Source organism: Schistocerca gregaria, chromosome 8, assembly GCF_023897955.1.
Source record: "Schistocerca gregaria isolate iqSchGreg1 chromosome 8, iqSchGreg1.2, whole genome shotgun sequence".
NCBI lineage: Eukaryota > Metazoa > Arthropoda > Insecta > Orthoptera > Acrididae > Schistocerca > Schistocerca gregaria.
This window is the reverse complement of record NC_064927.1, coordinates 197,580,695-197,607,513: the sequence shown is the minus strand read 5'-3', so window position 1 is coordinate 197,607,513 and position 26,819 is coordinate 197,580,695. Positions and strand designations below refer to the sequence as shown.

Here is a 26,819-nt window from a genome sequence, read left to right as displayed (position 1 = left end):
TTTCCCCTCATAGGTTACAAAAGTAATGGCCTAGCATTTGCTGTAGTTCTGTTTGTGTAACCTACTCACTGCTTCTTATGATTAAGAGACCATATCGCATTGCTAAATGGTTTACTAGATCAAAAGTATTTGGACCCTTACAGATGATGATGATGATGATGATGATGATGATGATGATGATGATGATGATGATGATGATGATGATGATGAGGGCCCATACTCAGAGAAGCATAGGAGACGATGCGGAGACGCGCACCGCCGACTAGGCAAGGTCCTAATGGAAGTGGTTTGCCGTTGCCTTTCTCCAATCATAATGGGGATGAATGATGATGATGAAGACAACACAACACCCAGTCATCTCGAGGCAAGGAAAATCCCTGACCCTGCTAGGAGTCGAAGCCGGGACCTCATGCGTGGGAAGCGAGAATGGTACCACAAGACCATGAGCTGCAAACAGACCCCTACTACTGAAGATTAATCCGAGAGTGTGTCCAACCCTTTGCCTCTGTGACAGCTTGAACTCTGTTGGGGAAACTTTCAGTGAGGTGTCTGATTGTCTGTTGTGGAATGGCATCCCATTTCTCCACAAGAGCCAAAACCAGAGAAGATAGTAATGTTAGATGCTGGAGTCTGGAACGAAATTGGCTTTGTAACTCATTCCAAAGTTGTTCTGTTGGGTTCAGGTTGTGACCATGGGCAGGCTAGTCCATTTCTATAATGTTATTGTCCACAAACCATTACCTCAGAGATGCTACTTTCTGATAGGGCACATTGTCATACCGGTAAAGTCAGTCATCATCAGCAGACTATTCCTCTACTGTACACAGTACACTATGCTGTAAAATTGGGTCGTGTCCATCTGCATTTTGTGTTTTTTTAAGCACAATAGTGTAAGAGGACCACATACTAACCATGAAGGTAAACCTTTACTGTAATAGCACCTTCCCTTTACTTCACTGTTCACATGATGACAGGCAAAGTTTTCCAGGCATTTGCAAATCCAAACCTTTACATTGGATTGTCACAGGGTCTAGCACGATTGATTCATCACTCCCAAGTGACTAGTTTTCAGTCACCCACTACCCAGTGGCATCACTCTTTTTACACCACTTCAATAGTCACTTAGCACTGAGTATAGAAATGTGTGGCTTATGAAGAGCTGCTCGACCATTGCATCCTATTAATTTTAAGTTCATGTGCAGAGTCACTAACTGTACTGCCAGTAGTGTATCTCATGAGTGATTCATTGTGTTGATTTTGTGTGATATTTTACTGCCACCTTCCACAATATTTGATGGTCCATGTCTGTCAGAAAATGAGATCTGTCTAGTCTTGGTGGTTCAACTGTGGTTGTTCCTTCACATTTGTGCTTCACAAACATATCACCGACAGTCGACTTGGGTAGTTGTAGAAGACTTGAAATGTGTCTGGTGGGTTTGTTGCTCAGGTGACATCCAATGAGTAATCCATGTTTGAAGTCACAGAACTCTCCTGGCCAATTCAAGCTGCTGTTGCTTCTCTGCTGACAATGTAATACTCCCCATCTCCTCTTATTCTGATTGGTTTACGTTATTCCTTATTCACATTTTATAGTAGGAAAACAGTAATTGGTCATACTTTTGTGTTGTTGGTTACCTCGTTTGTGGGTGAATTACATTAGGATTCTTTCAATGAATTGCAGACTCATGTCTACTTTTGCTGCACCTGGTTTTGTGTGATCATCCCACCTTAAGCTGCTCTGGTAGAATTCTCTTTAGAAATTTGCAGTTTTGGCTGTTCCCATCGATTGACTGCCAATGGTACAATGATACAATAATGGGTCTTTATTGTTTTACCCATCATAGATTAAATTTGTTTGTGCTGTACCAAAAGTTGATCCTCTGCAGGTTTTCTTGCATTTGTTTATGATTATATGGCATTGTGAACAATATTTATTCAATGAAGGTGTCACTCCTCAAATGATAGGAAAAAACTAGCACCTAATGTGTTCAAAAAGAGAGAAATGCCCTCAAAGCCTACTTGCAAGATGGATGTGGGATTAAATATTTGTACCAAAAGAAGTAAACATCCAGTTAATGACATCTACATCTACGTCATACTCCGCAAGCCACCTAATGGTGTGTGCGGAGGGCACTTTCGGTACCACTATCTGATCCCTCCAACACTGTTTCAGTCGCGAATAGTGAGTGGGAAGAAAGATTGTTGGTAAGACTCTGTGTTGGCTCTAATTTCTTGAATTTTCTCCTCATGGTCAATACGCGAGATGTATGTGTGGGGCAGTAGTATGTTGTCCGATTCCTGAAAAGTGCTGTCCCCAAATTTCAGTAGTAAATATCTTCGTGATGCACAGCGCCTTTCTTATAACGTCTGCCAGTGGAGTTTGTTTAGCATCTCCATAACACTGTCTCGTCAGCTAAACAATCCCATGACGAAACGCACCATTCTTCATTGGATCTTCTCTATCTCCTCTATCAGTCCTACCTGATAGGACCTGATAGGAATCCCAAATAGGTGAAAATTACTCAAGAATCAGGTGACCAAGTGCCTTATAAGCCACTTCTTTCATGTATGAGTTACATTTCCTTAAAATTCTTATGATGAATTTGAGTCTGGTGTGTGCTTTTCCCACTATCTGTTTTATATGGTCATTCCACTTAAGGTCGTTCTGGATAGTTATGCCAGATATTTTACGGCAGATGCTGTCTCCAGCTGTTCATCATCAATAGTGTAACTGTACAGTAGCGGATTTCTTTTCCTATGTATGCACAATATGTTGCATTTGTTTACGTTCAGGGTCAACTGCCAGAGCCTGGACCATTTGTCAATTCTCTGCAGATCGTTCTGCAAATTGTCACTATCTTCTGGCATTGCTACTTTGGTGTAGACAGCTGAATCATCTGTGAATAGCCTTAAAGAGCATCCGATGATTTGTACTGTTTCATTTATATATAATGTAAATAGCAATGGTCCTATCACACTACCCTGTGGTACGCCGGGTATTACCTTTACATCTGTCGATTTAGTTCCGTTATCAGTGATGTGTTGAGTTCTATCTGCAAGAAAGTCTTGAACCAATCACAGGTTTGCTCTGATACTCCATCTCACTTTTTTTTTTCAGTAGACAGCAATGCGGGATGGTGTCAAATGCCTTACTGAAATCAAGGAATACGGCATCAACCTGAGTGCTGTTGTCCACTGCGCTGTGGATCTCATGGAGGAACAGAGCGAGCTGCATTTCGCAGGATCTCTGTTTGCAGAATCCATGTTGATTTTTATAGAGGAGTTGCTCATTTTCCAAAAATGTCGTAATTCTTGAGCATAAAACATGTTCCATAATTCTACAACAGATTGACGTCAATGATATAGGTCTGTAATTGTGTGGAGCTGTCTTACAACCTTTCTTAAAAATGGAAATGACCTGCGCTTCTTGCTAGTTGTTAGGTACCTTTCATTGCTCAAATGATTTATGATAAATTACTGTTAGAAGAGGAGCAAATTCTTTTGCATAATCTTTATAGAATCTTACTGGTATCTCATCTGGTCCAGAAGTCTTTCCACTATTAAGCAATTGTAGCTGCTTTTCAATTCTGTGATTGGTTATCTACCATTTCAGTGTTCATACGACGATTGAAAGGAGGGACAGTGTTATGATCTTCCATGGTGAAACAACTTCGGAAGACCAAATTCAGTATTTCGGCTTTCTGTCTGTTATCTTCCATTTTGGTGCCAATGTGGTTGCTGAGAGAATGAATAGATGGTTTTGACCCACTTACTGATTTTACATACAACCAAAATCTTAGAGTTTTTATTCAGGTCGTTTGACCACGTTTTACTTTAGAAATCATTGAATGCTTCTCACATTGCTCACCTTACGCTCATTTTTGCTTTGTTCAGCTTTTGTTTGTCAGCTAGGTTTTTGCTTCCCTTGAATCTGAGATGAAGTGATCTTTGTTTATGTAGTGCTTTTCTAACACAGCTATTAAACCGTGGTGGATATTTCCCATCCCATAAAACCTTACTTAGAACATACTTGTCTAGGACATATTGAATAATGGCTTTGAATTTTTACCATTTGTTTTCCACATATTCGTCCTCATCACTGAATATTTGATGCTGACTGCTGAGATAATCTGAACTTTGTATTCTGTCACCGTTGTTGAGGAACTATATCTTCCTATCCAGAATCAGATTTTCACTCTGCAGCGGAGTGTGCGCTGATACGAAACTTCCTGGCAGATTAAAACAGTGTGCCCGACCGAGACTCGAACTCGGGACCTTTGCCTTTCGCGGGCAAGTGCTCTACCAACTGAGCTACCGAAGCACGACTCACGCCCGGTACTCACAGCTTTACTTCTGCCAGTACCTCGTCTCCTACCTTCCAAACTTTACAGAAGCTCTCCTGCGAACCTTGCAGAACTAGCACTCCTGAAAGAAAGGATATTGCGGAGACATGGCTTAGCCACAGCCTGGGGGATGTTTCCAGAATGAGATTTTCACTCTGCAGCGGAGTGTGCGCTGATACGAAACTTCATGGCAGATTAAAACTGTGTGCCCGACCGAGACTCGAACTCGGGACCTTTGCCTTTCGCGGGCAAGTGCTCTACCAACTGATCTACCGAAGCACGACTCACACCCGGTACTCACAGCTTTACTTCTGCCAGTACCTCGTCTCCTACCTTCCAAACTTTACAGAAGCTCTCCTGCGAACCTTGCAGACGAGGTACTGGCAGAAGTAAAGCTGTGATCCCTTGATGCCTTAGAACATGTCCTACCAACCGATCCCTTCTTCTGGTCAAGTTGTGCCACAAACTTCTCTTCTCCCCAGTCCTATTCAATACCTCCTCATTAGTTATGTGATCTACCCATCTAATCTTCAGCATTCTTCTGGAGCACCACATTTCGAAAGCTTCTATTCTCTTCTTGTCTAAGCTATTTATCGTCCATGTTTAACTTCCATACATGGCTACACTCCATACAAATACTTTCAGAAACGACTTCCTGACACTTAAATCTATACTCGATGTTAACAAATTTCTCTTCTTCAAAAACTCTTTCCTTTCCACTGCCAGTCTACATTTTATATCCTCTCTAATTCCCACTATATCTAACTTTAACCTATCCATTTCCCTTTTTAAATTTTCTAACCTACCTGCCCGATTAAGGGATCTGACATTCCATGCTCTGATCCGTAGAACACCAGTTTTCTTTCTCCTGATAACGACATCCTCTTGAGTAGTCCCCGCCCGGAGATCCGAATGGGGGACTATTTTACCTCTGGAATATTTTACCCAAGAGGACGCCATTATCATTTAATCATACAGTAAGGCTGCATGCCCTCGGGAAAAATTACGGCCGTAGTTTCCCCTTGCTTTCAGCCGTTCGCAGTACCAGCACAGCAAGGCCGTTTTGGTTATTGTTACAAGGCCAGATCAGTCAATCATCCAGATGGCATAACACTCTCAATTTATACCTGGCAAGTTCAAGCCATCCCTTATTACAACAGCATGATCAAGAAAATTACTGATGATATTCTGCAAGTTCTGTCTGAAACACTCTAAAACTACAGATCTGACCCAGGTGGTCTATAAAAGCATCTGATCACCATTTTTGACCTTTTTTTGATACTCAGTTTCATCCAGATTAATTCACATTCGGAATCCATGATAACCTCACTAGATTTTATTGAATTTTTTACTGCAAAAGCATGCCGACACCATTGATGACTTAACTTATCCTTGCAATAAACATTTCAGTCTGAATTTAAGATTTTGTTGTCATTGACGTCTGGTTTCAACCAGCTTTCTGTTCCCGATACTATCTGTGCATTATAATCTTCAGTAAGCAGTAATAACTCTGGGACCTTTCCTTGGATGCAGTTTACTAATTAGATGACTTAGAATCAAGTGTATACAAATCTAGAATGAAGAGATCAACCCCACTGTATGTATTAAGTAAGAGGCTTATAAGAAAATGCTAGGTAACATCATCCAGAATAATTAAGTTTATTAAAGCTATCCTCATACTGTGTTGCCAGATAGCTTGATAAAAACTGGTAAAATAGCTAATGAAACAACACATAAGTACTGTATGCCGTAAGTGTACAAGAAATCTCCAATGAAGCGACAGTGTGACACACCACAAGTTTAAAATGTATACAAATCAATGAATGTAAACTGAGCAATCTCACATTGGTTAACTTTTATTCTCCCAGTATTTGAGTAAAGTGATGTATACGTACTCTTGCACACACAAAGACTGCATATTCAAATTTACAAAAAATGTAAACAACTAGTATTTCTACTTGAACATCATAACCATTGGTAAACAATTTATACATCTTACCCACTTCTTCATGGTAAAATACTGTACCCAGTCTGAGTTAAGTATCAGTTTCACTACGGAAATGTTTGAAGTTTGCTCTTTTGAACCACCTTTTGTTATGTACAAATTAAAACAGCAAAGATCTGTTTTCATTGCTAGTCAGTGATACTAAGAATATTTTTTATTTTTTTAAATTGTTAATTTATTTCATACATGGGTCTCTTGTTCTTTATACACTAAAAGCGTCTAATATCTGACGGAGTTTTGTTCCAATAAAGCTAATACCTGCTTTGTATCTAAATATGAGAGATAATTTATCTTTTTGTCATATTTTTACTTGCTCTTTAACTTCGAGCTTTGACTTTGGAAAATATTACATTATGAATTCCTTTTAGTATTATCTTTTGATTTTTATCTTTCTCTTAAGGACCATAAGGATGTACTAATACAAAAAATAACCAGTGTATGACAACGTCAGAATTTATTCTTTGTGTTACATTTCAGCAACAATTGTCCACGAATTTCTCACGGCGTGGTAATGGGTAAGTGTCGACTACTGTCTGTGGGGTTGACTGTAGACTTAACAAACACAAATCTGAACGCTACCAGAAGACTTGCACAACAGAACGAGAGGACCTGCCCATTGACTAGCTTGAACGGAAGCAATTAAACCATTATCTTGTAATTCTTTCAATTCACTGGCTACTTTGTCTCTTAAAGCTATTGGAGCAGGGCAGGCCTGGAAAAACTTAGGCTGTGCATTGTCTTTCAATGTAACATGTGCTACAAAGTTATTAGGTTTTCCCATTCCTTCTGGCAATATTGCGGGAAATTCTTTAAGCAAGACAGTGCCGCTAGCAAGCTAGCGACACTGTCTTTTGTTGCTCAGGCCGCTACTGAAAGTACATTATCTTTGATGCTAAGGCCACACAATTCAAAGGCATCTAAACTGAATATGTTCTCACTGTCTCTTGATTTCAAGACAGTAAAATTCACCATCCTAGTGTGAGATTTGTCAGTGGCGGGCAAACTAAAACGTCCAAGCACTGGAATTTCCTGTCCATTGTAAGCAGTGAAGTGCTTTCTAGACTTAAACAGATGTGGCATGATTTAGCAAAGTTACTGAGGCACCTCAGTCTAACTGAAAGTTCACTTGACGGCCAGCAATCCGTAATGAGACAAATAGTTTGTTAGGATGTCGTTGCACAGCACTAGAGTGAGGAGTAGAAACAACCTTAATCTGTTACAGGTTTTGAAAACACAGCGTTCACTCCATATGCATGAGCCTGTGTTTTTTTTCTGGGAGCAGGCAGAATTGGTATTTTTGTGCTGTTGCAAACAAACTACTTGGACATGGCCTTCTTTTCCACACGTGTGACCCCTTGCATTACATGATGGGCAGTCCTGTCTTTTATGGCTAGCAAAACATTTAGGGCAAGACTTCACAAAATTCACAGGCTTGTTTACATGTCTATGTGGCTGCCCACACGGCTGTGTACACGCTTGTTGTGTCTGTCTGGGGCGGTCACAAGCAAGGGGTGACTTAACCCAACAAATCGGGGCCTAATCAAACTTATTAGCCGCTATGACACACAGAACGTATTACTCTAATATTTGCAGTACTTGGGGAAGTGGTAGATAAGAGTACTTTAAGATTCATTCCCGTATTCTATGATCTGAATGTTATTCGTGTACCACTGGCAGTATGTCTGTTACAGCTTTTTCTGCAAGCAAAAAAACTGATGTCTGGCTGCAGCTACATGGACTTGCTGGTCATAACATTGAGTTAAAGCAGTGATTATTTAGTCATTGATGAGTTCATCAGGAGATGCGGTTGGAAATAGTTTTTGTATTAACCAGAACACTGGGGACCCTGCAATAGATAGGAGGTATTGTAATTTTACAGTATCTTCAACATGATGAACTTGATAATGTGCTTGGAACTGAATCAAGTGTTCGAACTATTCCTCTTTCGTGTCGTCAAATTGCCAGAACACTGGTATGCTGGTCAGCGGTACTTTTTGGGCTGGTTGGTTAGTTGTGTGGATGACACAGCTTGTGCAGCCAGTAGTTGTACTGTCATCAGTGAGGCAGCAACTTGTTGGTTCTGAAATTGAAAAGCTTGTGTTAGAACCATAACACTGGCTGTCTGTGGCTGAGGTTCGGGGATGGGGTATCCAAATACTTTGTAAAATAAAAATATAAAAAAAAAAAAAAAAAAAGAAGGAAGAAAGCCTCTGAAAAGAGAAATTTAATTAGTTTTGTGGCTCCCCTCCTGGAATACATGCAAGAACACAACAACAAATTAGCAATTAGAAACCTCTGTAAGCTAAAACATAAGAGAAGCAAGCAAAATCTTCAGCCAGATTGATTATCTTCGATCTGCACTTAATACCATCTTTGTCATCTCTTTAGTGTTCTCATTGATACTGTTGTATCCTTATTGCCACTGTAGAGTCTTGAACCATAGGGATCAAGGGAGAGGATGTTGTCTGGTGGTCCGTATTCTCTTTCTACAACACAACTGCACACACGTATTGAAGGGTTCTTCATTTACACAAAGTACTTAACATTGAGTCCGTGTGTTGTGGTACAAACTCTTCACTAACAGTCCACAGCCTCACTGCTGGTGAAGTACAAGCCCTGCTATGTGATGAATGACAGATGCCAAACTGGAGTGTGAGATGGACTGAAGTAGTGACAGACTGAGACCGAGCCCTCCGGTCCGCAGCGGGGATATAAATACTTACGATCAAGAGGGCGTTGGTGGCGTGTTGCTCGCAAGCCTATCTGTGGCCTCTCTCCTGATAGGCATGCTTGATCCAGTGCCTTCTATCGATCTTCTTGCTACATCTCTGCCAACTGGCGACAGCTTACTCCAGCACAGTCCCAATAATGTGACTGGACCATGTGGTATCTACATCTACATCTATACTCCGTTAGCCACCAAGGAGTGTGTGGCGGAGGGTACTATTCACGCCAAAGTCATATTGCCCCCCACCCCCCCCCTCCCCCCCACCCCCTCACCCCCCCTCTGTTCCACTCGTGGATCACATGAGGAAGAAACGACTTTCGATCTGAATGCCTCAGTACGAGCTCTAATTTCCCTTATCTTTAAATGGTGATCGTTGCGCGATTTGAAAGTTGGTGGTAACAATATATGCTCTACCTCCTCTGTAAAGATCGGATTTTGGAATTTAGCGAGCAGCCCCTTCAGTTTAGCGTGTCATCTATCTGCAAGTGTGTCCCACTTCAAACTTTCTATGAGATTTGTAATGTTCTCGCAATGGCTAAATGTACCAGTCATGAATCTTACCGCTCTTCTTTGGACCTTCTCAATCTCTCGAATGACACCCAACTGGTGAGGGTCCCATACAAGCGAACAATACTCTTAAAACTGGACAAACTAAAGTATTGTAAGCAATTTCCTTTGTTGAAGGACTGCATCGTTTCAGGATTCTACCAATAAACCACAATGCTCGTTACTTGTGTAATCTGATTGTTCCATTTAAGATAATTTGGAATAGTCACACCCAGATACTTAATGGATGTTACTGCTCCCAAAGACTGGGCATTTATTTTGTACTCGTACATTAATGGGGATTTTCGCCTTGTTATATGCAGTAGGTTACACTTACTAATATTGAGAGGTAGCTGCCAGTAATTACAGCACGCTTTTATTTTCTGCAAATCCTCATTGATTTGTTCACGACTTCACTACTTCCTTGTAGACTACAGCATCATCAGCAAGCAGTCTAATGCCGCTGTCACTATAATCAACCAGATTTCTTATGTAAATCGTAAAAAGCAGTGGACCTATTATCTTGCCCTGGGGCACACCTGAAGTTACGCTTGTGTCTGTTGAAGTCACCCCATTCAGGATGACATACTGCTCTCTGTCTCTTAGAAACCTTTCTATCCAACCTCATATGTCATCGGATAGACCGGAAGCGTGCCCTTTTTGGAGCAAGTGACAGTGCAGAACTGAGTCGAACGCCTTTCAAAAGTCGAGAAATATGGCATATCAGCCTGGGAGCCGGTATCTAGAGCCTGTTGTATATCATGCACAAAGAGGGCCAGCTGTGTCTTGCATGAGCGCTGTTTCCTAAAACCGTGCTGGTTTCTGCAGATTAGCTTCTCAGAGTCTAGAAAGGTTGTTATGTGCATGCGATTTTCTACCATTTTTATAGAGTGCTCTGACCTGGGCCTTCTTCCAGTCGCGTGGAACTTTCCGCTGTTCCAATGATCTCTGATAGATGATGGACAAGAATGGTGCTATATTTGTACCATAGTCGATATAAAATCTTACGGGGATACCATCTGGGCCAGATGCCTTCCTGTCGTCTAAGGATCTTAACTATTTTACAATCCCAGGTACAGTAAACACTATGTCAGCCATCTTTGCGTTTGTTCGACAATTGAAAGGAGGAATGGTGCTGCAGTCCTCTACCATAAATAAGTTTTTGAAAGCTAGGTTTAGAATTTCGGCCTTCTGTTTATCATTGTCCGTTGCATTACCCATACTGTCAGCAAGAGAAGGTATTGAAATATTTGTGGCGTTCATAGATTTTACATATGACCAAAATTTTTTGGGGTTATTTTTAGAATCTGCAGATAAAATAGTGCTTTCAAATTCGTTAAAAGAATATCTCTGTGACCTTTTGACAGCTGCTTTCATTTTGCATAATTTCTGTTTTTCAGTGGAACAGTGACTATGATTAAAGCGACTGTGCAAAATTCTCCACTTTCTCAGCAACTTCCTAATATGTTTGTTGAACCAAGGTGGATCTCTCCTTCCCCTATATTCTTGCTAAGCACATATTACTCTAGCACATGGCGGACAATACCTTTAAATTCCAACCAAAGATGCTCAATAACTTTATGTCCCGCGGTGAATGCTTGGAGGCGACTATGAAGATATTCGTTAATGACACTTTTATTTTCTTTCCCAAACAAGAAAACTCTATGCTGTTTGTTTTATTATTTATTTATTTTTATTTTTTTAATTTTTTTTTATGGTCACTAATACTTTCTTCTAGATTAACTTCCTCCAAAAGATCAGGTCTGTTTGTCACCAAGATATAGAACATGTTCCCATCTCAAGTTGCTTTTATAACCAATTGCTCAGGGTTTTATGTTGCGAGCTCTCCTAGAATAACTTCACGCAAGGCTTTACCTCTGCCCCCCTGTAATTTTCCGAGTCAATGAATGCCAGATTAAAGTCTACACTTATAACTAATGGATAATTTGGATATTTATTTGCTGTGTACTCAAGACTTTCCCTGAAATGTTCTGCAAATAAAAATATCCCAATACAATGGTCACTACTTCTCTGATTGACAGCTTTATCCAAATTATTTCACATTCCGACCCAGTCTCGATCTCAACTGCATTTAAATAGCTTTTAACTGCAATGAACACACTACCTCCCATAGCATCAGTTCTATCCTTCTTAAACATTGTCCAATCAGAGTTAAAAATTTGACTGCTCTTTATGTCTGGTTTCAATCAGCTTTCAGTACCTAATACAATATTGGCATTACTACTGTTTATTTTGGATAGTAACTCAGAGATCTTGCGACACGCTCTTCGACAATTTACTAACATGAGATTTAGCATATTTAAATCCTTTGGAATGACCTGCTTAGGTGAACTAATAATTTTTACAGTTGGCACACACACATCATTGTCATGAGCTAGTAATTTTTCAGGCCAGCGGTTTGTTTCCTGTGCGGAGTAACCTAATCTAAAAAAAAAAAAAAGCCATGTGCACGCCACGAGTACTGTGCTACACATGTAGCTCCTTCCTGTGTGTAGTGCACCCCTGATCTATCGAGGGGTGTCCTACAACTTTCCACCGCATAATGTAGGTCAAGAAATCTACAACCATTTTCATCACAGAGTCGACATAGCCTCTGGTTTAGATTCTTCACTCAACTCGAAACCAGAGGACCCCAGTCCACCCAGGGTACGATGATGCAAGTCATCAGCTTGGCTTCCATTTCTCGAGAGATGGAGGCTGCCTTCACCAATTTAGCCATCCTTCAAAAGGACACAAGGATTTCTTTGGAACCCCAACGACTGGCATTTTTGGTGCCGACATGTGCAACAGTTTGCAGCTGGCTGCACCTCACACGCTTGATAGCTGCTGGAAGAGTCTCTTCCACATCCTGGACAAGGACCCTGGCAAATACACTGAGTGAATGTCTGATTTCTAGTATACGTGAAGAGTGGAGAGGGTAAGATGCAACACAGTAAGAATGAATGAAATTGAATTATATCAAAGTTGAAGAATGGATCAACTATTGTGAAAAGCTTTTGCTGGACTATAAAGTAACAGAATAAAAGTTCCCAATAACAGTACATTTTATATCCATGAAGTATCCATGAATTAATAGGAAGAAGTTGTAAGAAAAGCTGAAAATTCAAAGCAACTGGACTTCTGGATTTTCTCCTCATACAAATGTGCTGCACCCATGGAGTTCCTTAAGTCCAGAAAAACCTAAATACACTCCTGGAAATTGAAATAAGAACACCATGAATTCATTGTCCCAGGAAGGGGAAACTTTATTGACACATTCCTGGGGTCCGATACATCACATGATCAAACTGACAGAACCACAGGCACATAGACACAGGCAACAGAGCATGCACAATGTCGGCAATAGTACAGTGTATATCCACCTTTCGCAGCAATGCAGGCTGCTATTCTCCCATGGAGACGATCGTAGAGATGCTGGATGTAGTCCTGTGGAACGGCTTGCCATGCCATTTCCACCTGGCGCCTCAGTTGGACCAGCGTTCGTGCTGGACGTGCAGACCGCGTGAGACGACGCTTCATCCAGTCCCAAACATGCTCAATGGGGGACAGATCCGGAGATCTTGCTGGCCAGGGTAGTTGACTTACACCTTCTAGAGCACGTTGGGTGGCACGGGATACGTGCGGATGTGCATTGTCCTGTTGGATCAGCAAGTTCACTTGCCGGTCTAGGAATGGTAGAACGATGGGTTCGATGACGGTTTGGATGTACCGTGCACTATTCAGTGTCCCCTCGACGATCACCAGAGGTGTACGGCCAGTGTAGGAGATCACTCCCCACACCATGATGCCGGGTGTTGGCCCTGTGTGCGTCGGTCGTATGCAGTCCTGATTGTGGCGCTCACCTGCACGGCGCCAAACACGCATACGACCATCATTGGCACCAAGGCAGAAGCGACTCTCATCGCTAAAGACGACACATCTCCATTCGTCCCTCCATTCACGCATGTCGCGACACCACTGGAGGCGGGTTGCACGATGTTGGGGCGTGAGCAGAAGACGGCCTAACGGTGTGCGGGAGCGTAGCCCAGCTTCATGGAGACGGTTGCGAATGGTCCTCGCCGATACCCCAGGAGCAACAGTGTCCCTAATTTGCTGGGAAGTGGCGGTGCGGTCCCCTACGGCACTGCGTAGGATCCTACGGTCTTGGCGTGCATCCGTGCGTCGCTGTGGTCCGGTCCCAGGTCGACGGGCACGTGCACCTTCCGCCGACCACTGGCGACAACATCGATGTACTGTGGAGACCTCACGCCCCACTTGTTGAGCAATTCGGCAGTACGTCCACCTGGCCTCCCGCATGCCCACTATACGCCCTCGCTCAAAGTCCGTCAACTGCACATACGGTTCACGTTCACGCTGTCGCGGCATGCTACCAGTGTTAAAGAGTGCGATGGAGCTCCTTATGCCACGGCAAACTGGCTGACACTGACGGCGGCGGTGCACAAATGCTGCGCAGCTAGCGCCATTCGACGGCCAACACCGCGGTTCCTGGTGTGTCCGCTGTGCCGTGCGTGTGATCATTGCTTGTACAGCCCTCTCACAGTGTCCGGAGCAAGTATGGTGGGTCTGACACACCGATGTCAATGTGTTCTTTTTTCCATTTCCAGGAGTGTAGTATATGTTTTCAAAAAGGAGAAAGAATCAACCCTTACCTCAAACAGTATCTGCTCATTGTGTGCTATAGGTTTAAAAATTACACTGAATACAATGACAAAGAGTTAAATTGTCGAAGAATAGATGGAATTTAGAGTAATAAAATTGTGCTTAAATGCAGTTGTTACTTTGGAATTGTAATGGCTCAGTGGTGAAGTGCAGGACTGTGGATGGAAAGATCTTGAGTTTGATTGCTGGTCAGTACTAGGTTTTTTTACCTGTGACATATCACTTCTTTCACCTCTGAAGAAGTTCATTAATATGGAAAATTTTGAGTTTCCAAATCCACACTAAACTGTAGGACCCCTATAAGAGGCTGAGGAAGTCAGTTCCAAACTTGGAGGAAGGCAAGGGCATACCCCCCATCCAGTAGAAGCATGCTTAGTAGAGGAAATCAGACCAATCTTCAGGTTGATGACTGATTTGCTTTGTTTTGGAATGTGGAGTACATAAACATTAATGCATCTAATGTCGCAGTTGTTGAAGAATAATAATAATAATAAATGGAAAAATGCTTTTGGTACAATTAAAAGAACTAAACTTTGCATAAAAATAGAAAAGAAAAAATATGCCAGATATCTGTTTGCAGCACTTAAAAATCTCACATTATAGCACATTGATAATTTAAGATGCGAATGACAGCTAACAGAGAATTTACAACAAAGAAGTAAGACGAGGTTACTGTGCATCCCATACAACATTTTAATATTGACATGGATGACATTTTGAGGGAGTAGAAACACAGTAACAGAAACACTGCATCTTAACGCTGATATGATGATAACCACTGCTGGTGACCTGATTATTACGTGAAGTACTGAGAACAAGCTTTCAAACAGCAACATAAAAATTACGCCTAATCGGACACAATTTTGGACTGGTAATACATAGAAAGATCCAGGTTAAAGATAAAGTTCAGCATCTAAATTGTTGTCGAAAATTATGCTTTTGAACAAATGTCAGATTTCTTGGTTGCTATTCTTCAGTAGAGGTACTGATGCCATTACAAAATACTGTAATTTTAGTAAGAGATGTGACACAGTACAAAAATTCCTGTAGAACAAAACAAGATAATGTATGTGTGTGTGTGTGTGTGTGTGTGTGTGTGTGTGTGTCGTCTATTTTTTATGAAGGCCATACTGGCTGAAAGCTAATTTGTGAGTCTTTTTGTTGTGCCTATCTGCAACTCAGCATCTGTGTTATATGATGAGTAGCAACTTTCCTTTTCCTAATATTGTTACATTCCACCCTGGATTTTCCATTGTTTAAATTTTGTGCAACATTGACATCACTGCACATAATTTAACATATTTCAATTGAGCATAGCTAAATGAATGAAAATTTACATGAATGCTCAGGGGTTTGTGTGTACATCGTCCTTCATGCTTTACTGGGCAATATGGTATTTAGGTTTCCTAGACTGCTGAAGGTGAATGACAGGATGGTTTGTTTTAAATTGATGCTTCCAGTTTCTTTAACCCATCCTTGTCCATTCCATGCTTGTGTTTCATCTCTAATGACAATGCCGTCATCAACATGGTGTTAAGCTCTAACCTTCATTCATTGGTTTTTAGTGTCGCACCATAGGAGTGTTATTTAGTTTTTGAATATGAAGTCAGTGTTTGTTATTTCTGTTTGTTGACTTAAGCATTATAATTGCAATCACTGTGGCATTATAGTTGTATTAATTTGCATTTGTGTTTCAGCTGATATTTGTCAATGAATACACAATGGCAGAGGGACAGGCTTTCCATGTAAAACATTTCTGTTGCTATGAATGTGACATTCCCCTCGGAGGCATGAAATATGTTCCAGTAGATGGTCAACCAGTGTGTCTTGATTGTTTCCAAGAAAAATATGGAAAGGTAAGATGGAAAACCTTGTTGTATATTGTAAATTAGTGTTTTTTTTTAAGATACTTACAGAAACATCACTAACTATCAAATATCAGAGTTGGTTAACATTATTATGTGGATTAACTGGAGTCTTAGTTCCAGAATATACTACATGAATTATAAAATCATTCTCGATTATGACTATCTCATGTCATTTTCTAGTCACCACCACCACCACAATCATCATCATTATTTAATAGCTCTTTTCCTGGGTCCTGTGTCCAAGCCTTCACCCCGTCTTCCTTCTGACATAAATCCTACTTTTCATGACACAATCTTCTTGCTGCAGTATGATCTCCCTACCTTCCAAGTCCTACATCTTTGTTCACTTCAGCTATTTTATTCAGTATTCAGTCTCACATTAACATTCCACAGTTTAAACACTTCTCTGCTGAAATTTGATTTGATGTTCATAATTCTTAACATTGCATACAGCAATTCTTACTGCCATGGGGTGAAATACCAGTACTGTCAGTATATAAAATTTAAGTGAAATAATTATTTCTAGCTTTCAGAACTATTAGTTCCTTCATCAGGGAGAAAGGAGGATAGATTGGGGAAGGTTAGAGTGGAGAACCAGATCACAGAGCCCCCAGGATGAGAGGGACCCACTTACACTGAGATCAAGGGAAAACAATTATTGATGGGAATGAGTAAGAGAGAGCTGGAGCCAAAGGCAGTGTGTTGGTAAGCACTTGCCCAGCTTCATCCCAGTGGTAACACAAGGATAGAGAATGAAGATGGATATTGGAAGATAAATTAGTAGTGAAATTAGTTGTGCACTGTGTGTCGATGGGGGTGGGGAAGAGGGATCTTGCATCCGTGTAGGGGGGGGGGGGGGGGGGGGAAGAAAATGAAAAAGGAATAAAGAAAATATCCACGTTTCCTCCCTACCGCCATCCCTTCCTCACTTTCTTTGATTTGTCCCTGTTTCCTTTTCTGCTTTCTACTTAGTTCTTAACTGCAGTACTCGTAGCTCTTCCTGTGTCCATCTTTATTTTTCACTCTATCCTTATATCCTCTCTTGACTGAAACTGGATCAGTGAGTACTTCTCCTGAAGTGTCCTTCCACAAGGTCACTCAGTACAAAAGGCTTGAAATAGATGTAAAACAAGAATCACTTTATTCTGAACAATTGTTTCTAGAATTTAATGACAAGTAGTCACACTATTAGTGTAGAGTTTGAACAGAACAAATTCAAAGTTTAGATGAACAAAATCAGGCTGTCCATAAATATGACCACAGTCAATGAACGGGTGAACACTAAAGTCCTGATCCTTGGGTCCTGCTACATTAAGGTCAGTAAACATGGCTCGTTGTAGATCAAGTGGTTGCTTATAGAGTCTTTGAAGGCAGTAGTGCCCAGGATAGTGTCTGTGAACTGTTAAGAGACCAAGTCTGGATCCTGTGGTCCACAGAGGCCCAGGTCAGTGAGGGGGAAGCTTGTTGTTGTCCAGCTGGCTCCTTTTAGTGATGGTGCAGGCAAAGTTGTTCAGAGCTGGCAACTTGAACTCAGTTGTGGTTTGACAGCTGGAAGAACTGCATCTTGGTTTGATGGCTGAATCCACCAGATTGGTTTTGGTGTCTGAATTGCCATGCTGTGCCCATGCAGTGTCCTAAATGCTGTGCTGGCAGAGGAATATGGTGTACACTACGTGTGGATATGTGACATTGTGGTCACAAGTAGTGTCATGATTGTCATGCTTCCTATTGGCGCTATGAGTGCGATCTGTTGGCGAAGTAGGCACTGCTGGTTTCAGCGGAAGCTGCCAGAGATGCCCGTGGATACATGCTGGTGTTAATGCTGTCATTCAGGAATGTTTGTTACATTCTCAAAGGTATAGCATCACCAGCCCAGTACTTTTGCAACCTGTTAGAGTGTTCTTTTAAATTGGTGTGCTACATGTCTGGGAACAGCACTTTCCACTTCATTTTTTTAATCCTCAATACAGGTGGGTGCTCCTCATCCATGGGTCCAAATGATCTTCCCTTCTTTCTAACCTTCCATCGTATTCCTATTTCCTCACTGAGAAAGGAACTATTAGTTCCAAAAATGAGGCATGGTTATTCACTTTTAAATGTGTTTGTTGGCAGTACAGTAATTTCACCTCCCGGTGGTTAGATCTGATGAGCCACTCTGTCTCCTTGTAATTTTATAGCTTTCTCATGTGTGGTTTTCATTTCATACAATAGCACACTCCTTTTTAACATTGTTATAATCATTTGGATACTTATATTTCAAATATACATACAATGTTTGTGACGAAATAACAGTATGAATATTAGTATGGATTGCTAATTACCACGTAGGTGTTGAATAGCACACACATATTTAACAGTAGACTGTTAGATTTTAGCTATCGGACAAATCTTTCATTGGATGGAGCAGGAAAAAAAATAAAAAATAAAAAAAAATAAAAATAAAAAAAAACCACCACAGTGCTTACACATGCACAGCCACTGTTGGTTCTGTGCACTGCAGCCTCAATGCGACAATTAGCGTTCTTAACTGGCATGGGCATTGGGGTTTCACAGAGCTGGGTAAGGGTGGGAGAAGAAGGTGCAGGGATGATCCATGGGATGGTGGACTGTTAGGTGTACCATTGGGAGTTCTCTGTTGGGAACTAAGGGGGACAGGGGGGAAGGGGGGACAGTAAAAGGGCAACACTGTGCAAATGATCCAAAGGGAGTAGAAAGCATGTTAGAGGTTGGAGTGGTGGTAGGCAAGGGGACATACACTCATGCTCATAAATTAAGGATAATTGCAGAATGTGGTGCCACACAATGTGGCACTACACAAAACTGATGCTAATTGCACAGGCACATGGGGACACACACGGCACAGATCTGTAAGTCCATGGTATTGGTGATAAGTTAAGGAAACGATCCCGAAACACATGTGCTACAAAACGCCACTGTTTCCTCCGCATGTACTCCGATATCAATATGGTATATGATCACCATGCACATGTACACAGGCCGCACAACAGGTTTGGCATACTCTGGATCAGGTGGTCGAGCAGCTGCTGGGTATAGCCTCCCATTCTTGCACCAGTGCCTGTCAGAACTCCTGAAGTGTCGTAGGGGTTTAAGGCGTGCAGCGATACGTCAACCGAGAGCATCCCAGACACGCTCGATGGGGTTTAGGTCTGGAAAACAAGCAGGCCACTCCAATTGCCTGATATTTTCTGCTTCAATGTACTTCTCCACGATGACAGCTCGGAGGGCCCGTGCGTTATCATCCGTCAGGAGGAAGGTGGGACCCATTGCACCCCTGAATAGGTGGACATACTTGTGCAAAATGACATCCCGATATGCCTGACCTGTTACAGTTCCTCCGTCAAAGATATGCAGGGGTGTATGTGCACCAATCATAATCCCACACCACACCATCAAACCACGACCTCTATACATGTCCCTTTCAAGGACGTTGAGGGTTGGTATCTGGTTCCTGGTTCACGCCAGATGAAAATCTGCCAAGAATCGCTGTTCAGACTGTACCTGGACTCATCCGTGAACATAACCTGTGACCACTGTTCAAATGACCATGTACTGTGTTCTTGAAGCCAGGCTTTACGGGCTTTCCTATGACCAGAGGTCAGTGGAATGCACCTTGCAGGTCTCTGGGCGAATAAACCATGTCTGTTCAATCGTCTGAAGACTGTGTGTCTGGAAACAACTGTTCCAGTGGCTGCGGTAAGGTCCCGAGCAAGGCTACCTGCAGTACTCCATGGCCCTCTGCGTGCACTGATGGTGAGATATCGGTCTTCTTGTGGTGTTGTACACTGTGGACGTCCTGTATTGTAGTGCATGGACATGTTTCCTGTCTGCTGGAATCATTGCCATTATCTTGAGATCACACTTCGTGCCACACAGAGGGCCCGTGCTATGACCTGCTGTGCTTGACCAGCCTCCAGTCGCCCTAGTATTCTGCTCCTCATAAAGTATATTAAAAACAAAGATTCCAAGACTTACCAAGCGGGAAAGTGCCGGCAGACAGGCACAATGAACAAAACGCACAAACACACACACAGAATTACTAGCTTTCGCAACCGATGGTTGCTTCTTCAGGAAGGAGAGGGAAAGACGAAAGGATGTGGGTTTTAAGGGAGAGGGTAAGGAGTCATTCCAATCCCGGGAGCGGAAAGACTTCCCTTAGGGGGAAAAAAAGGACAGGTGTACACTCGCGCGCGCACACACACACACACACACACACACACACACACACACACACACACACACACACACACACACACACACACACACATCCATCCGCACATCCTCATAAAGTCATCAATATGTGTTCTTTGAGCCATTTTCAACACACAGTCACCATTAGCACATTTGAAAACATCTGAACACTTACTAGCTGCACCGTGCTCTGACAAGCACCAACACACCTCTGTGTATGTGGACTGTTGCTAGTGCCACTGTGCGATGACCGCAGGTCAAATGCATGACATGGTCATACCCCGACGTGATTTAAACCCACAAACCACCCACCAGATCATTGTTTCACCATGTATCAGCATTATCCTTAATTTATGAGCAAGAGTGTAGGTAGGTGGTGGACAGGAACTGTTGTTGGAAAAGATACAAATGACATAGGCTGTGAAGTGGCCATTCATAGTGTTAACATGTAGCACACATTTATTTGGTGCTGACATTTCTTGTTAATTTTGATTTCAAAGCCTTGATATTGGTATTTGGTTGTTCTCTCTCTTCACGTAATAATACAAGTAGCAATTCATTCTAAGCATGTTGTGCTGCATCCTTTTTTTTTTCATTATAAATAAAGTGTGAAATAGATTTTCATTCCAGCTGTTCAATTTTAAATCTTGAGGAAAATATACTGTTGGAAGATATGGCTGTGATGTGGGAATAGGGGTGTTAGCTTAATGCCTAAGCGCTTTCTGGAATAGGGAGTGTTAGCTTAATGCCCAATATTTGACTGACAACGACAACACTACATCCACATGGTTTTGTGACAGTGCTTGTAAAGATTGTTCTCGACTCTAATAGTGAATTGCTAGGGACCCATATGGAATGAAATTTTCTTGTATTATGGAACACTGTATATTGTGGCATGATTGACCTAGGTACAGACAAATGTATTAGAAAAGTGAAAATCCTCTCAGCAAATTTACTGTCTCCAAGAGGAAATAAATGGCAAACCGACATTTACTGCTGAAACATACAAACAAAAATATCCCAAATGTCATGTAGGTTACATATGACTTTACACTTCAAAGAATATACCAAAGGCCCTTTGAATTTTTTTATGTGAGATCACTTCAAAACAGCTTGTTATTGTCTGAAATTCGCTTCAGGAGCCACTCTGACAAGTACATTTTACTGACAGCACTGGTCATTTTGACTGAATTACAGGTAAAACAGATAAAAATGTTTACTTATTGTGTGGGAGTACACACACACACACACACACACACACACACACACACAATGAAAATGTTACATAGTTATGAGATTTTTGAATCACTCATTCCTACATCTGATAATAGAAAAGAAAGGCTTGCATAAAATTTATGTATTGACTGAAGAAGCAGAATATTTGAAGGACTGTGTATCACAGGAGAGATACTAGTTTCTATTTAATTTTTGAATAGCCTTCTGTCCTCCAACAAAGTGAGCATAGCAGTGCAGGGCAAGTAAAGCATAGAATTATTGTGGTAGCAGAAAAATATAGAAATTCATTATGAACTGATAGATGCCAGCTCAAAAGTAGGATCTACATCATATATACGTCTCCTCCTAAATCACTGGATTGCTTCAACCAAACTTGGTATACATAAGACTTACTTTCAGGAAAGAAGCCTTGTTTGGGCAAGAATCAGCTAGTTCCCATTGAGGTGAGTGTCATAGGTAGTGTACAAAGAGAGGTAGGAGAAATAAATGGATAGACAGAGAGGGGGGTGAGGAGAAGACGGACACAGGGTGAGGAGAAGATGGACACAGAGATAGGGAGGAGGAGACAGACACAGAGATGGGGGAGGGGGGGAGGAGATGGATGGAGAGAAGAGGAGGAGGAGCTGGACAGAGAGAGGGGGAAGAATGAAATGTACAGAAAGAATGAGAGGTGGTCATGTACAGAGGGGAGGGGGAGAAAATGGCCAGAGGAAGTAGGTAGATGGTTGAATGGCATGTGGCTAAGAAAGGAGGGGGGTGGAGGAGGAGGATGAGGAGGAGGAGGAGGAGGAGGAGGAGGAGGAGGAGGAGGAGATGGGTCGAGAGAGGAGAAAAGAAGATTATTAAAGAGCGGGAGGAGGGGGGCAGGTGTAGGAGCTGGGTGGAAGACGGAAGAGGGCGGGTTAAAAAGGGAGGGGGAGGAGTTGGACAGAGAGAGGAGGGAGTGGAAAAGAAACCAAGAAATGGTGGGGGGAGGAGTGGACAGAGATGGGGAACGGTGGAGATAGAGTGATGGAGGAGGGGAAGATGGACGGAGAGAAGGGGAAGTGTGTGTGTGCGTTTTTATATACCACATCTCATCCCACCAACTGGTACATTTTGGTGCTATCTGAAGAGAAGCAATATTAGTAGAACTACTATGTGTCTCATATAAGGGTGCAGGTGGAAAGGGGATTATGTAGAACCATAAATCGGCAACCTCTGGAATAGCTTCAACTAAATTTTGTGCTTGACTCATTAAGTGTATTATTTGTGTAAAAGTACTATGAAGTTAATGTACCCTTACCACCCAAGTGCTGAAGACTGAGAGGCCCAGACATTAAAATTATAAATGATGACTGATATTAGTATCAAATCTATAGCTTCCATTTTCGCTATGCTCATAGATCACAGTACTGACGACATTTTACCTCTAGGAGTGGGGCAGTTTTTGGGATGCAAAGACAGCAACATATCAACGTATCTGGAAAAAATAAATTACTATGACAGTAGACATCACTAGTGCTCCTATGGCTAAGGGTGGGAGTGAAAAAGGGTGACATAAAAGTGTAACTTAGGAACATCTGGGACAATTTCAACTAAATTTGGGGTATGCATGAATCATTGTTTATATAAGGATACTGTGTGAATAAGATACCATGTTTTTAATGTGGAATATTGTTTGTAAACAGAAAGAAATGTTACTCTCAGAACTCAACTTTTCATTTAAACTGTGAATATATACCATGGTGTGCAAAACTTAAGCATAAAAGTAACTTTTGCATGATGTGTCACTGCCAAGTAATGCACCCGGATGAAACTTGCATCATGCATTGAAAGAACTGCTACAGTATAGTACAGAATGTGACAGAAGCAAACACACAGTGAGACAAACAGAAATAACACTTTTATTCAAAGACAATGCAGGTAATTACATTGGTGTCGCTGTTATTTTTGAATGTCCTTTGGATGTTATAAAAGGAATGGTATAGTTCCTAATAGGCACAAATGTCAGTGCACCCTGTGCAACATGCTACCATGCTGGCCAGTAGATGGGTAAGGAGTTCTTGTGGTAGGGTATTTCATTTCTCCTCCAGTGCAGTTTACAACTGCTGAATGGTTGTTGGTGCACGTGGACATGCCACAGTATGTCTTATTATCATACTGCTTATGCCCTTGACGGGATTTAAATCAAGGGTTCGGGCAGGCCAACCCATTAACTGAATATCCTCTCATTCCAAGAGCTCCTCCACTTGTTTGATGTGGCCTCGCATTGTCTCCCATAAAAATGGAGTCGGGGCAAATGCACCCCTGAAAAGATGCTCATAAGGAATGAGTACAGCGTCGCAATAACTTGTGTGTACCATGTTCAGTGAGTTCGAAGTCAGTGTACCCACAGAACATTATGCTTTCTCACCCCCTAGATCACCTAAACGTCAAGTACTTTGAGTGCTGGAGCTCAGTTGATTTTGATGTTAGACATAGCTACCTAGGAATATTTTTTTCTTTTCACAATTGTTGCAGTACTACCTTAACATTGATTTTCAATGCATAGCTTTACTTTGAGGATGCATTCTGTTTATGCTAAATCAGTTAGAAATCTTTGCTCACACTAATAACAATAATTTACTTTTTTCACAGAGTTGTCATGCATGTGGAAAAAAAATTGGTGCCAGTGACCAAAGAGTTAGTTGGAATGAGCTTCACTGGCATGTGTCAGGTGACTGTTTCAGTTGCTTCTCATGCCATAAATCTCTTCTGGGAGGACGTTTTGCTGTGAAGAAAAATCAGCCATTTTGTAGCAAGGAGTGTGTTTTGGCGTCTGGTATCTTATAGAACTGTATGAAATGTAATCATAATTATGTATTACATTTGGGCATATTGGATGTAGCTAAGGAGAATACTTGGTATATGTGCCATATTTTATTCATTTATTTTCCATTCAACCATATCTTGGTTATGAGATTTATATTTAGGAAATGTTTGACATATAATTCAAGCATTTGAAAAGAAGCATAGTGCAGTTGGAGTCATTTCTACAGTAGTAAAAAGAAGAGAATAATGAGGTGAATAACATAGTTTATTCATTTTGCTTTATCTCTCCAATAATTTGTGTATTTTATTAATTGTGACAAAATTGTATTGTTTTAAGGAAGCAACATTTAACTCATTACAGTCTTAAGCGATAATGTCATGAGTATTCAGAGTATTGTGTGTACAATAATAGGAGAACAAGTTTCATGTGTGATGCATTTGGTTTACAGTGTATGTTTCAAAAAGGTGCGACACAGTAATCGTTTTCACTGTAACTTATTTTCTCTTGATAAGAAACATTCATAAGGTACTTACTGTACTTGTGTGATGCCACCTAACACAGGTTTAGGTACGCTGCATTTGATATGACCAGTGTGAACTCGTCCACAATATTTTTCAGTGTCCTAATTTGCTTCTTACTGTGTCCCTGTAAAACAGTCTGACTAATCACTGAAGAGAAATATATGTTTTTATATCAACTTTACACTTAATACCTGCATCTACATGCTTAAAAGGTATTTTTACATGTTGTCTTAAAAGTATTTTCTGCATTGTACCATGGCTGTGAAAATTAATTTTGAAGCCTATGAAATGACAGATTTGTATACTTTTTACATACATTTTAATATCACTGATGTTTGTAACAATGTTAGGGTAACTGTAAGTAGTGATTGTCAATGGCCATTGTAATATGTGAGCATATCCTACACAAAATATTATGATGTGCCTTTTTTACACAGAAAACAGTCTGTTCAACATAGTGCAGAAATGATTTATGTAGACTGTAAAATTAGTCAGTTGATAATTGTGCTCATACATTCATCTTACGTTGTGTGGGTTGGGTTATTGATCATTTGATTCATTTTTCAGTATGCTATTCCCCAGCTCGATGTTTTGTAACTTTTTCATGTATTGTAGGTACATGCAGCTGCTTTGCAGTATTATTTCTTATCCCAGTCATGCATTTATTTCTACTTGAAATATCGTGCCATAGTAATTAAATGTATTCAGAAACAGAAATACTTTACAGGCTGTAAATGCGATGGCATTTTTAGGGCATTTCTTAAGGAAGATCACAGTATGCCTGGCCAAGATAATCATCTTTGTAAAGACTAGAGAAAATTTTACATCATTTACTGTTAAACATCATTGCTCTCATATCATTTCATTTGTGGTTGAGTATTGGGAATTACTGTGAATGTTTTTGTGTTCTCTTGTTTTAACTATTGTCAGTTGTCAATCTCCTTCCTGTGAATTAAGTTTTCAGAAGATATCACAAATCCAGGAAAAATAGTATTAAAAATCAAAAAGTATAATTCACTAAGATTAAAGACTGTTAGTTACTTTTTATATATAAGCCTATATTTTGCGTGAGGTTGTTCTACTGTAGACTGTTGTTCAAGATAAACAAGAGTAAATTTTAGAACTTTTATAAGTGATTAATATTTTGTATGCATTTTTAAGCATTTCAGATTTTAGAGTTTGTATTTACATTCCTATTTTATGTCGCAGAATATTGATATACCCTTTTTTTGGAAATAAATTTAAATGATGAAGTATACTACTTCAGATTCATTTTTTAAATGTAACAGGGTCCTGAAATTTATTCATCATGCCAATGAGAATAGTTTTGTCAGACAGAGCTGGTTTTGCTACTAAATTTCATGATGTCAGAAGTATATTTTGAGTGGAGACACTTGCTAATGTGCACCTTGTAGGGTCGTTACTCCTTGGGTGAACTGTCTGCACCATCTGCTAATAGTATAGTGTTGCAGAAATATTCTGTAGTGTAGACGATGTCATCATAATAATATTGTGAGAGACAAAATTTTATACTATTTATGAGGTACTTATATTAATGTTCAGTCTAGTTGTTAATAACTGTGCTATTGAATGTCCAGAAATCGCATTTCGCTAAATCAAACAGTTTTGTAATAGTTCAGCTGTCTTGCATTTTCTGTTGAGATTGCATGTCATGTCATTCTTAATGGAGAGAAATTATGGGTACAGAGCTACTGCATGGGGTTGTCTAGGAAGGGGAGGAGTAGGACCAAGTAAGGATTGAATATCATTCATGACCAAATATTTATTGAACAATGTATGCTTAGAAGATCAGTTCAACCATTTAAGAAAAAAATATGTGTAAGCTTTCAACAGTTAACTAAAAAACACTTTAAGAATTGTATCAAGTC

At 40.8% G+C, this 26,819-nt stretch overlaps 1 protein-coding gene across 21 annotated transcripts in view; it reads left to right on the top strand.

The window, feature by feature from the left end:
- LOC126283946 (testin) overlaps positions 1–26,186 on the top strand; it is an 82,896-nt gene extending 56,710 nt beyond the window's left edge. For all 21 annotated transcript variants that reach the window (XM_049982354.1, XM_049982361.1, XM_049982366.1 and 18 more), the window contains 2 exons: positions 16,000–16,158; positions 24,235–26,186. In XM_049982354.1, the coding sequence (XP_049838311.1) occupies positions 16,000–16,158; positions 24,235–24,429 (354 nt within the window). In that variant the 3' untranslated portion in view covers positions 24,430–26,186. The remainder of the gene's footprint in view (positions 1–15,999; positions 16,159–24,234) is intronic.
- Positions 26,187–26,819: the final 633 nt, after the last annotated feature.